Source organism: Heteronotia binoei, chromosome 15 (genome assembly GCF_032191835.1).
Source record: "Heteronotia binoei isolate CCM8104 ecotype False Entrance Well chromosome 15, APGP_CSIRO_Hbin_v1, whole genome shotgun sequence".
NCBI classification, from domain to species: Eukaryota; Metazoa; Chordata; class Lepidosauria; order Squamata; family Gekkonidae; genus Heteronotia; species Heteronotia binoei.
Genome location: NC_083237.1, coordinates 49584128 through 49597598, shown reverse-complemented (window position 1 = coordinate 49597598; position 13471 = coordinate 49584128). Strand labels below are relative to the sequence as shown.

Genomic DNA, 13471 nt, shown 5'->3' with positions numbered 1-13471 from the left:
GTGGAAACTGCATTAGTGCACCGACTTCCAACAAACACCTAAAGGACAGGAAAAGCTTGATAAAGATGGAGAGTGCAATGTCTCCTAAAAAACTATCTGCAAGCTAAGATACTAAGAATAAAGTTTTTATCACATCCAAGTGTGTATAAAGATATATTTTAGTGACAAAGACTTAACAACATTTAAACATACAGTAATGCTCCCAGAATAGCAGCTGGTTCCAAAATGTAATCACGGAAGAAGTCTAATGGTGACAAAGTCTACACAGCTCCATATATGGGGCAAAGCCTGCTTACTGTGCACGTTTCTATGTCCTGTTGTCTTCCGTGCTGCTACCAAGGAATCCAAAAAAATTGACTGCAGAGAGAAAGGGGACCACACTCCTAAGTCAAATTACGGTTTTGTTCCATGTCCCTTCATCAGCCTGATCTTTCCACAACCATCATTTCACAGAGCCACCGAGAAATACTTTTGCTTTTGGATCAATGCATTTCTTTTTTGCTGCGTTGATCCAAAAGCAAAAGTATCTCTCTGTGGCTCTGTGAAACGATGGTTGTGGAGAGATCAGGCTGATGATGAGACAAGGCATGAAACAGTAATTTGAATAGTAATCCAAAAGCAAAAGTATTTCTCGGTGGCTCTGTGAAATGATGGTTGTGGAAAGATCAGGCTGATGAAGGGACATGGAACAAAACCGTAATTTGACTTAGGAGTGTGGTCCCCTTTCTCTCTGCAGTCAATTTTTTTGGATTCCTTGGTAGCAGCACGGAAGACAACAGGACATAGAAACGTGCACAGTAAGCAGGCTTTGCTCCATATATGGAGTTGTGTGGACTTTTTCACCATTAGACTTCTTCTGTGATTGCGTTTTGTAACCAGCTGCTATTCTGGGAGCATTACCATATGTTTAAATGTTGTTAAGACTTGTCACTAAAATATATGTTTGTACACACTTTGATGTGATAAGAAGTATATTTCCAATGTTGATTGTATTGTTCCATATTTATATATCGAACCCTGTTGAATTTATATTTTTATCTAAGATTCTAAGAATGGCTTCCTGTAGCCTTGGGGGATGAAATCTACATGTAGTTTTGAACAATGTCTTGCAGAGCCTGTATGCATAAAGGCTGATGGACAACAACCTCTGCTCAGCCCCATCTACACAGCATGTTCATACCAGATGGACGTGCACAGAAGGGCATTTCAGTGGCTGTTCCACAACAATGGAAACCATTTTTCGCTAGATGTTCACCCCAAACAATTCTGAGATTTTTCTGAAGACACAGTGAGAACTATCAATTCTAATGATGGGGGACTTGACTCAACTGCTCGTTTCCCATTGGTATGCATGATTTGATCCATTCAGCCTCCAGTTTCCTGACCCACAGCTCCCTTGTCCTTCTGTACCACTTCTTAATCAGACGTCCTCTGACCTTTCCCAGAATTCTGGCTTTCCATCCTGCTGCTCCTTTTGTCGTCTCCCTTAGGCTTGCCAAACCCCAGGTCTCGGTAGGAGATCTGGCAGTTTTGCAGGCTCCACCCTAACAGTCATGATGTGTCTTTTGATCTTTAGAAGCTTGCAAACTGCTTGTTTTTTGGAATGTGTGTGTGCCTTTAAATCTCAGTGGGCGTTTTCGCACTGACCTTCTAGTGGCGCGACCACCCTCTTCACACCGGAGGATCTGCCCGGATTTCGCACAAGAAGCGCCGGCGCACCCAAAAGAGCCGGCGACTTCCGTCGCGAAACCCGCTCAAACGGAAACCGCCAAGAAGCAGGAAAACGTTTGAGCGGGTTTCGCAACGGAAGTCGCCGGCTCTTTTGGGTGCGCCGGCGCTTCTTGTGCGAAATCCGGGCAGATCCTCCGGTGTGAAGAGGGTGGTCGCGCCACTAGAAGGTCAGTGCGAAAACGCCCAGTGAGACTTAAGTTGTGGGGCGGGGAAGAGCAGGTAAAGCCACGTGGCTCTTCGTGGTGAGTGTGTGAGAGAGGGAGATAGCACAGTCCACTTGTTTTGCATTTGTTTCAGAAGTGGCATAGTATAATGGATAATAAAGTGTTAACTAGAACCTGATTATGGGATGGAGGAAGATTCTACCCCCTAGACCTCTCTCTCATTTACTTTTGTTTTCCTGTGTTAGTCTAAAGAAATTGGTTGAAATACAGCACTGTCACATCCAGTGAGTAAAACAATCTATACCATCGCCCCAGGGACATCACAAAAGTGTGGGCTTGCAAATTGTTTATTTTGGCTGCTTTGTGAGTGTGTGAGTAGAAGTGCAGCTGCTGGGGGAAGCCATAAAAGAGAAGGAAATGAAGAACTGCACCACTGTATTTTTTCAGGGGAACTGCACCACTGTATTTTTATTTATTTTTAGGGAATGGGAAAGTCTCCAGGCTCCATCCCAAAAGTCCCCAGATATTTCCTGAGTTGGACCTGGCAACCCTACCTTAAATCCTCCGGACTCCTAGGTTCACCAACTGCATAGACCCTCCTACCTCTTGGTTGTATGTGTGAATTCCTCCTCCCCCCAGTGGTTTCCTTCACAACAGGTCTGCTGACCATCAGCAACTTTTGACTGCCTCATCCTTTCCCTTCAATTGTAAAATGTTTGCAAACATCTCCAATGATGCAGTTCCCGTTGCCTACAGGAGTACCATGGGTTTTTACTGTCAAATAAAAGGTGTTTACCCTTGAGATATACAGCTGGCAGATCATATCTTCTCCTGGTTTGATATCTTTCACGGATCTCGTGATGTAGATGCCTCTGCCTTGACAGCCAGAGTCCGGCTTACAGATGAAGGTCTTATGTTTTTTTGACCTGCTGTAAGCTTGTAATTCTCCATAACTGAGAGCAGTGGGGTTGAAAATAAAAGGAGACAGTTAATCAGCCTTGTTATATTTTCACTGAATACCTTCCTTTAAAAAAATCTTTTTCCCAGCATAAGACAGTCACAATTTGATACCAGCTAGCCACACCCTGCACCGCTGCAATTAGCTAAGCATCCAACAAACCTATGATGGAAAGGGCCAAACTACTCGTTATATTTTACATGAGTTTGCCATAGGGACTTGCAGCCATATGGCAGCTGTGAGTTAGGGTTGCCAGCTCTGGGTTGGGAAACACCTAGAGGTTGGAGGGGGGGGGACCTCAGGAGGGTGGGTCTGAGAGGGGAGGGACTGCAGTGGGGTATAATGCCATAGAGTCCACTTTCCAAAGTAGTCATTTTCTACAGGTGTACTGATCTCTGTTGCCTGGAGATTAGATGTAAATCCAGATCTCCAGCCCATCACCACTGCAAGTCAGGCTGTAGCCACCGGGGAGGGAGGGGAACGGGTTGTGGGGACACTGCCTCTGACTTCCTCCTGGGTACAGCCTACTTTTTTTCTTTTGCCATGGCTGAGCTGGCAAAGTGTCAGCAGCAGCAGCTGGAGCCAGGACAGCTGAGCAGGGCACGGTGCACTGCAGCAGCAAAAGTAGCAGGCTGAGAGGAGGGAAGTGGAGGAAGCCATGTGGAATGGGCTGGGGAGGGGGGATGGATGGAGCTGATGGGTGCAAAGCGCTGGGGTGGGGGAGAGAGAAATGGTAGGAAACCCCCCTGTTTGCACACAAAGCGTAGTCCCTTCTTGATGCAAACATTTAGGGTTGGCAGCCTTGAGTTGGCCACTTTCAGAGCCTCCAGCTTTTGCCCCTAATCCAGAAAGCTTCTGAGATGTGGCAAGCCCTGCAGTAAATGGGAAAGGGTGCCCCCAACTTTTTAAAAAAGCCCCCCGACTTTTAAAATTCTGACTACGCCCCTGCTCCAAATTCTCAGTGGCCCAATTTACATTGGGACTACAGAGGGGGAGGAGGGGCTCCTGTGTTTCCCCTCACACCATTTTTCAGAGCCAAAACAGTCCAGGTGGTGCTGTTTATCTCACTGAGAGGGCTACAGAACAGGACAAATAATGCCCCATGGGCTGTTTTGGCTTGGGAAAAGAACACAGGGGGAGGCAGAAGCCCCCCGCCCCGCCTGTGGTCCTTATTCAAGTTGGGCCAGTGTGACACTTAGACATGGAGTTGCCTCCAGGAACTCACAGCTTCAATATGGCTGCTTAGTCCCCTTTGGAAACCATGTAAAATATAAGGTGTAATTTGGTCCAAGCCCTTACCTAGATAAACTAACCTAGCCTGATCTCCAAAGATTTCAGAGGCTAAGTAGAATTGGTCCTGGTCAGTATTTAGAAAGAACTCCACAAAGAACTACCAGGGGCATGACGTAGAGGCAGGCAATGGCAAACCACCTCTGAATATCTCCTGCCTTGAAAACCTTGTGGGGTTATCATAAATCAGATGTGACTTGATGGCAAAAAACAAAACAAAAACAAAAAGGCCCAAGGAGATCTTAATACCACAGCCTGGAAAATGCGTTTTCCCTCCTTTTCCACCATGCTGCTGTTAAAAAAACACCCAGCTTGAAGAATTCTGAATAAGTCAAAACCTTGTACAATACGTTGTGTTATTCTGGCAGGTGTTAATAAACAGTATTGCATGGATTTTGGTTTTTAGATTCTGTGATTAACTAAGATGGCTGCTACCTTTTTGTGTCCTGTTTGTATTTATTTATTCAATGTATTTATGGCCTCCCTTTTCTCACTGAGTCTCAATGTGGATCACAGAGCAGATAAAGTGGAAAAAATACAACCATACAGTATAGATCCTTGAATGAACAAAGCAATAGGGACTAAGAGTACAGAACTGAATGACAAGGCAAGCAACGATGTACCCAATTAACAATGCTGCAGAACTAGGAACACAAAACAATACCAATGCAATAGGATTACAAATAAACATGCTTTTTCCATTGTGGCTCCTTCCTTGTGGAACAGCCTGCCCAAGAAGATCAGAAAACCTCCCAGTTTCCTGGCTTTCCACAAACTATGCAAAACTGAACTTTTCAAGAGAGCTTTTCTGCACAGGTAATAGGGTAGCACTGCACAAAATGGTTTTACAGACTTGTTTGGATAAATGATTTAAGGACTGTGGTCTATACTGCTGTGTTTAGCTTATTGTGAGTAGGATTCTATTTCTGTACTGCTTAATGTGTCACATGAATACTTGTGCTATGCTTCAGTCCTTTCCATTGGCCCCAAACTTCTAAAATCCTAATGCACTGGTTAGTGAATTGTGCTGGTTCGCTAGGTGTAATCCGCCCTGAGCACCCATGAGAAAGGTGGACTATAAATAATGCGAATAAATTTTAAAATCACTGCTAAAGATGGGCACGCCCCTGGAAAATGCAGATCATGACGGTTCATGGAGTGCTAAATGAACTGCTTCAGTTCATAAGGTTCGTGATGCAGTACAACAGCCCCCCAGCATGCTAGGTACACAAACTAACAGGGGATCTCCAGCTGACTCTCCTTTATCTGTAGACTGATGGGAGTCTGAGTTATGCCCCCCCCCTCAAAGAAGGTGACCCCCCCCAGGAAACTGCTTTCTGGGGCAATGACAGGCACAGGTTCAAGAGTGTATAGAATGGACCCTAGAGATCAAACTCAAAGGGGACCTCCCCCTGATGCTCTTGTACATGTCCTCCAAGTTACGTGCAGATTGGACTTAGGGGGTCTGTGTTATGGCTCCCCAAAGAAGATGCTTCCAGGAATGTGCTTTTGGGGAATGTCAGGCACAGGTTCAAAAGTGTATAGAATGGAGGGCCCCTATTGGTGTTTCCAAAGCTGGATAACTTCACCCCTCTTCCATTGCTTTGTGAGTGGAGACAATCTGGAAATGAATCCATTCATGAACCCCCATGAACTGCTTGAATGTTTGTGGAAAGTTTGTGCTACAAACTGCAATTTGTAAACCACAAATAGGCCAAAATTCGTCACATGTGAGCTGGTTTGTGCCCAACAAAACAAAGCATAGAATTACAAAGGTATAAGGCAATGTCCTCTCCTTGCTCCCCTATCAAGCTGCCCCTCTGAATTGTTTTGACCCACTACTGACTATTTCTGTTACAAGAACACCCTCTTGAATGGGGAACTCCTGGAGATTTGGGGGTGGAGCCTGGGGAGGACAGGGACTTCAGTAGGGTACAATGCCATAGAGTTCACCTTTCAAAGCATCCATTTTCTTCAGGGCAACTTGACTCTGCAGCCTGAAGATGAAGTGCAACTCCAGGGGATCCCCAGGTCCCACCTGGAGGCTGGCATCCCTAGGTGAAGCTCATATAGTGGTGATAATAGGGAGTAGCTTTCAATCCATCCCACTCAGGTGTTTGTATTTTTTTTAACTATTCTGAACTAGCACCCCTTCCCCAGGGCACTCTTTCATCCCCCACAGAAGGTCAGCCAGGCAGAAAGCAGGCAGGGTGGTGCCAAGATCTCTAGCACTGTCTGGCATTCTGATTCTCATTATTTGTTACAAACAAGGCTTGAAGCATACAATCAACAGCTGGAATGTTGTAAAGCCAGCCACGAGAGAGATCGTACTTCTCCTGCTCATCCGTTCCCAGAAACTCTTGTCGTATTGAATTTAAGGTGGGAAAAACCTGAGAGAGCCTCCAGGGGTAGTTTCGAAAGAGTGCAGTTCTGCTCAGGAGAGCACTGCAAGGCTATTAAAAGAAGCTCGTAAATAGCCATGCAGCTGGTCATCCACGGAGAGTTAGAGTAGCATAACACATTTTGAGAGACCATTTTTAAGGAAAGTCACCCTCCCCTTACAAATGCAGCATCCGGGGCTGCTTTTTTGGTAAAGGAATGGGTGATGTGAGGGGCTTTTGAGCTTTTCCTCATCCGCCATTTTTCTAGCCAAAAATGCTCCTTGCTTAAGCTTTTTTTAAATCTTCGCTGGGGGAAACTTACGGGTTGTTTCATTTTCAGAAGCAGCTCAAGCACACGGAAGACGAAACAATGAGGGATGTCATTTAAGGTACCTCAAGATTCATCTTTTGTCTTTACTGCAATAGACTAAAATGGCAACTTCACTGATTCCTCCCCCTCACCCCATCCTCTTAATGTTCTTTCTTTCAACAAAGCTGTCTCAGCAGCTACATTTGGAAAAGAAAGAAAAGATGTATCAAGAAAAGATATGCCCTTTGGTATAAATGTGAAGTTCTGCCCTAAGAATCTCCTCCAGCTAAACAGGCAAGGAAGCCTGACCAAAAAACGGATCTTTCTTGGAAGCCACAAATGGCTAACCCATGGGAGAGAGTAGGGTTGCCAGCTCCAGGTGGACATGGAGACCTCACGGAATTAGAACTGATCTCCAGGTGACACAGGTAAGTTCACCTGGAGAAAATGGCTGCTTTGGAGGGTGGACTCTTTAGTACTATACCTCACTGAGGTCTTGCCCATCCTCAAACCCCTGCCTCCACCCTCAAAATCTCCAGGTACTTCCTAACCCAGAGCTGGCAACCCTAAGAGAGAGTCTTGCTTATAAAAACACTATGGGCTAGTAACTTTTGTTAATTTATTGTATGCGAGAGGATAGAAAACTGAGGCAGTCCATTCTCCATTTTCTTCATCCAGAGTCTGAGGACTGAACATTAATTATTTAAATAGAGGGAAATTTATTCAAGATATGAATTTACATGTGCATGCACACTTCTTCAGATATCTGAAGAAAAGCACAGGTAGACCAATGATCACACTAGGACATCCTATGGCCTGGGACACCACCCTTTCCCCCATGAGCTGCACTGTAATGTTACACTACAGCACAACAGGGAAATGGGGAAAAGACCCTTTAAAAGGCTAAAAAGGGAGGGTAGAGAATGGTACACAGCATTCATAGCATTGCCAACCTCCAAGTGATGGCTAGAGATCTCCCACTCTTATAGCTGATCTCCAGGCAACAGAGATCAGTTCACCCGGAGAAAATGGATGATTTGGAAGGTGTACTCTATGTCATTTTACACCATTGAAGTCCCTCTCCTCCCAAACTCCACCCTCCTCAAGCTCCACCCTCAAAATCTGCCCCGTAGCCAGGATTCGAAGAATTGGGGGGGGGGCTTGATTTTTTACAGGGGGCACATTGTGGTCCCAACCTCCATGGCCTTCTCTTCTATCACCGCTGAGGAGGAAAGCTGCCAGCTCGCTGCCATACAGCCTCCCCCCTCCCCACAGCTGTCCCAAGGTGATCCCTTTCCACCCCTCTTCCAGCAGCTCTGGTGGGGAGCCACTCAGAGGTTTAGATACGTGCCGCACGGTCTCCTGCCCTTACCTGTAGCATGATCCAGCTAGGCAAGTGTGGCGGGAGAAGGGGGGTGGTGGAAGGCGCTACCAAGTCACAACTGACTTCTGGGGCTACAAGATCTCCAATTCGGATTTCTTCCTGTCGGAGGGCGAGCCAAGGCTGCCCAAGCGCAGCTCTCACCCTCGCTCGGGTGGCCAGAGAGACCAGGCCAGAAAACCCCTGCAGGCGAACATCACCTCTCCACTGATCCCCAGCCCCGGACTGCAGCCGGGACCTCCACTTGTGTGTGCCAGCCTACCTTACCCTGCCCTGTCTGCAATGGAGCCATCCGCCCCCCACCCCCGCCACCCCACTTGAAGGCCAGAACGACCTCTTCTTGCAGCCGCCCTCTAGCCCAATGTCAGCCCAACATGGAGCTTAACTTTCAGTCCTGGGCGCTGAAAGTGCCCCATTGTTTCTGCCTGCTGAGGGATCAGAGATTTCTTCCAGCCCCTAAGCAAGCAGAAGCAACACGGAGCTTAACCTTCAGTCCTGGGCAACTGAAAGTGCCCAGTTGTTTCTCCTTGATGGAGGGGTCAGAGATTTCTTCCAGCCCCTAAGCAAGCAGAAGCAACAGGGAGCTTAACTTTCAGTCCTGGGCACTGAAAGTGCTCCATTGTTTCTGCTTGCTGAGGTGTCAGAAATTTCTTCCAGCCCCTAAGCAAGCAGAAGCAACAGGGAGCTTAAGTTTCAGTCCTGGGCTCTGAAAGTGCCCCGTTGTTTCTGCTTGCTGAGGGGTCAGAGAATTCTTCCGGCCCCTAAGCAGGCAGAAGCAACTGTGTATGATCACGTCCCCTAAGCAAGCAGAAGCAACCATGTATGATGAGGCAGAATGGAGAAGGATGCAGCTGAGGCACTGGAGGCTGGTTAGGGGCCCCAAGTCAGGGGGCCCTGCCTAGCAGTCAGGGGGCTGTGCCCCCACAGGCCCCCTCGTAGCTACAGGCTTGCCCAAAATCATCAGATATTTCCCAATCTGGAGCTGGTAACCCTAAGCAGTTTGAGAGTGGAATTTAGCTCTGTCCCATCCTCTCCAGGGTGGCTCCATGCACCCCACAGACTGACTTTTAAACCTGAAGAATAACAGGCTTTATTTTCTCTGCACTAATTAGGGTTGCTAGCTCCAGGTGGGAAAATACCTGGTGATTTTGGGGATGGAGCCTGCGGAGGGTGGGGCTTGGGGGAGGGGAGGGACTTCAGTGGGATATAATGCCACAGAATCTACCTTCCAAAGCAGCCATTTTCTGTTGGGAAATGACTCCCAACGTATTCATGTAACTTAGCAGAGTAAACTAAACTATAACACAACACAAGTCATGTGGTTAGCTGAGACTGCATGTGTGCAAATATGAAACAAAAAATACATGGAGACTTTTTTAGATTTCAAACTAATAAGGAGCTTTATTATATCAACTCCATTCTCTAAACAGGAAAAATGAGAGAGAGCAGCATGTCTAATGTAATCCAACTATCTAGATGTCCAGAGATTCATGACATGTGTCCTGCTCTCATGGAGCTTTCTAGCAATGTGTGTATGAGAGAGGTGTCAAAGTGGAATGAAAGAACTTCCCTGAGAGTAGCAATCTACACTTCAAAGAAGAAAGGAAAGAATGCTCTGTGTCCTATATGTATCTATCTCTCTGACTCTTTGATTGACCCATCTGAACACTGAGGCTAAGAGACAGTGCAAAAGTTCTTACATTTTCTCCAGGTGAACTGTCTATATTGCTTGGATCAGCTGTAATTCCAGGAGATCTCCAGCCTCCCCCTGGAGCTTGGTGACCTTAGCACTGAAGGAGTATGGCATCATGGGAATTTTCCTCTAATCCAGGGGATTAACTGTTTCCTATTTCAAATTTTTGTGTTTCAGGTAGAGAAGAATTCCCTTGTGGAAGCAGCAGCCCTAAATGCAGATAGGCTTCAGGCAGGGTGTTCAAAAATATGCTTGAAATCCCTGTCTAAACATTTCTTCATGTAGCTACAGCAGGGATTCCAAGACACTGACAGTAATGCTTAAGAATGAATTTGCTGCATATAGTTGTGGGCAGTGTTCCCTCTAAATTGAGTTAGTGTGAGCTAGCTCACAGATTTTTAGCCTCCAGCTCACACATTTTTGTCTTAGCTCAGGAAGGATGACCCCAGAGCATACTAATTTATGCAGTAGCTCACAATTTTAATGCCAGCAGCTCACAAAATAGAATTTTTGCTCAGAAGAGGCAGCTTAGAGGGAACATTGGTTGTGGGAGGGGCTAGGATGCATTCACCGAGTCCTTAGATCCCCATTAACAACTGGAAAACTTTGCTGATTTCCCCCCAGGTCAAGCAGTTAATGATGGCACAGTCCTCTCAGATGACTGGTCAAAAATTCTTTCCTGAGGACAGATAGCATGAAGGAACAAAAGAGCTGGTTGGCAAGGTGATGATATCTCAAACAGGCATGGAGAAATGGTAAAATAATGCTTTTTAAAAAAAATTCCCTTCCCCTCATCCTAGAGCTGCCAGCCTAGTTTTCTGCCTGCTTCTGAAGCACTGGGATGATGAAAGTAAGAGCAAAATCAGTTTAAAAATGAAGACTTACTCAGCAGGAAGACACCAGGTCCTGGGGAAGTAGTTAAACTCCTTGGGGAAAAGCTTTAGCATCCTGCTCATGTTCCTGGCCAGAAGATCTTTCCTACAGATTTCAGACATCCCAGGGAAATGATTTATTTTCTAGAAAAGATGGCATCCTGTCTAAGTCTGTGGATCTGGTTCACGAATTTTTAAAAACCAAACAAAAAGAGTTTTGCCTTGTGGGTGAGAATAATTACCTGGTAGCTTTTCATTTCCAGCACCCGTTCCAGGGAGACGGAATAATCGGTCCAATACAGGGTCCAGTCATCCACCTCAGTGGCTTCCCGAAGGCCACACATCTTAGCAGCTCTCCGTACTGCGTCACCAAAGGAGAGACAGTTGACACCATCATTTACAAAGGAACATCTGATAACATTGGGGTTGCTGGCTTTGTGTTGGGACCTACCTGGAGATTTGGGAGATGGAGCATGAGGAGGGCAGGGTTTGGGGAGGCGGGTTTCAATGGGGTATAATGCCGTAGAGTTCCTCTTCCAAAGTGGTTATTTCCTCCAAGTGAACTGATCTCTGTCGCCTGGAGATCAGTTGTAATCCCAGGAGGTCTCCAGTCACCACCACCCAGAGGTTGGCAACCACAGATGCCGAATACCAGGCAGGGATGTGCTTAACCCTGATAAAACAGATACCTTTCCACGGGGAGGATTTCCTTGCAATCAAAGATCAATTTCAGAAATGATCTGATGGAGTCTTGGGGGAGGGAACTAGCACAGATTTGCTATGATTACAGCACAGCGACTAATATTTATTTTTATTTACTTCATTTATACCCCGCTTTTTCTCTTAATGATGACCTAAAGTAGCATGCTTCGCTCTCTTCTCCTCCATTTAATTGTCGCAACAACCCTGTGAGGTAGGTGAGGCAGAAAGGGTCAGACACACCCAAGGCCACCCTCAGTGAGCTTCCATGGCTGAGTGGGGTTTCAGACCTAACTCTCCTAGATCCTCATCTGACACTCTAAGTACTACACCACATTAGTTCTCAATATTCTGTAAGACAGCATCAGCAACTAGATTTGCAAAAGAACCAGTCTGCCCATAATGAGAACTGGGAGGAAGGGAGTAAACAAAGACTGTTTCTATAGGCTTGAATATATATGTCTTGCCTAAAGCAGTGGAGTGAGGAGTATAGTTAAGATTTCAAGTAGTCAAAAGGCAGAACTTTGGTGTCCTGATGTGCCTCTTCCTACTCATTTCAGAAACAGAATATATTATAGAAAAGGGAATATGTACATGGTTTTATGCAAGCTTTAAGTTGCCCTGACCTGGATAGCCCAGGCTAACCTGATCTAAACAGTGTTGCCCCTGGACGGGAGACAACCCAGGAAGTCTGGGGCCTTGACATAAAGATGGGCAATGGCAAAACATATCTGAATGCCTCTTGCTGACTCAATGCTTTTTTAAAAAAAGTATTCAGCTCTTTTTGTACATGAGTTGGGTCACCCCATGGTGCAAAGTGGTAAAACTGCAGTACTGCAGTCCGAGCTCTCTGCTCACAACCTGAGTTCGATCCTGGCGGAAACTGGGTTCAGGTAGCTGGCTCAAGGTTCACTCAGCTTTCCATCCTTTTGAGGTCAGTAAAATGAGTACCCAGCTTGCTGGGGGGCGGGGGGAGGGGAAGTGTAGATGACTGGGGAAGGCAATGGCAAACCACCCATAAAAAGTCTGTCATGAAAACATCATGATGTGATGTCACCCCAGAGTAGGAAACGACTGGTGCTTTGCACCTTTACCTTTTTTACTGGGTTACTTTGGTGCAGTTTTTTGGGTCACCTTGGTGCAATGATGGGGATATGCAAGGCTAGGGGTATGAGAGGAAGGAATCCCTAAATGGCTAGGATTGTCCATCAAATGGCCTGAGATGCAGTCATGCCCAGTACAACTCTTTTGGAATCCAGAAGTGATGGAGGAAGAGAAAGTCAGTCTCAATACTATAAAACAGCTCTGTCTGCTTGGCCTTCTTGCATTCAAGCACCATGATCCCATATAGGGGAAGGGTTGTAAAAATAGAGGACTGTTCTAACTTCCTGAGTACCACTTTCTTAAGAAAAACAAAAAAGAATGTCTTTATTAATCTGACTTCTTGCTTCCTAATTAAAAATAAATGTTTTTTTCACTGTTTGCTAGATCTCACTAAGAAGCAATCAATGTCTTCCTTTTTACAACTGGACAATTGGACTCACCACTCTCATACTTGCAGTTGGTCAGATTAATCACTGGTCATCTGAAAAACACAAAAAGAAGAAGAAAGACAGAGGCAGACAGGCAAAAACAAACTCATGGTTTTGTGGCAAAGTGTCTGAGAACTGAGTCCTTCCAGTGGTCCCCAAACCCACTGAGCCTGTAAGAGCTCTTGAAATTTTGAAAACTGAGAATGGGCAACACCACAAAATGGCTGCCATGGAGGAGAGGATGGGGCCAATCACAAAATGGCTGCCTTTGGGACAATCACATCCTCCTGTCCTGTGAAAGAGGCATTTGTTTTTGAATGTGTTGTGTCTTGCATTTCAGTCCCGAAATTACAACACAGTGGATGCTACAGAGGTGACCAGTGGAAGTCCACTGGTCCCCGAATGTAGCTCCGCAAATACGCTCCGCCAATCAAGATCTGTGGCGGGAAGTTTAACTGGC

General features: G+C 46.0%; 1 protein-coding gene across 1 annotated transcript in view; it reads right to left on the bottom strand.

Annotated features, from left to right (window-relative positions):
- Positions 1–13151, bottom strand: part of TTLL6 (tubulin tyrosine ligase like 6) — a 37923-nt gene extending 24772 nt beyond the window's left edge. The window contains exons 1-4 of the mRNA XM_060255236.1: positions 13024–13151; positions 11023–11141; positions 10794–10924; positions 2692–2848 (exon numbers count right to left, since the gene is read on the bottom strand). Of these exons, the coding sequence (XP_060111219.1) occupies positions 2692–2848; positions 10794–10924; positions 11023–11124 (390 nt within the window). The 5' untranslated portion in view covers positions 11125–11141; positions 13024–13151. The remainder of the gene's footprint in view (positions 1–2691; positions 2849–10793; positions 10925–11022; positions 11142–13023) is intronic.
- Positions 13152–13471: the final 320 nt, after the last annotated feature.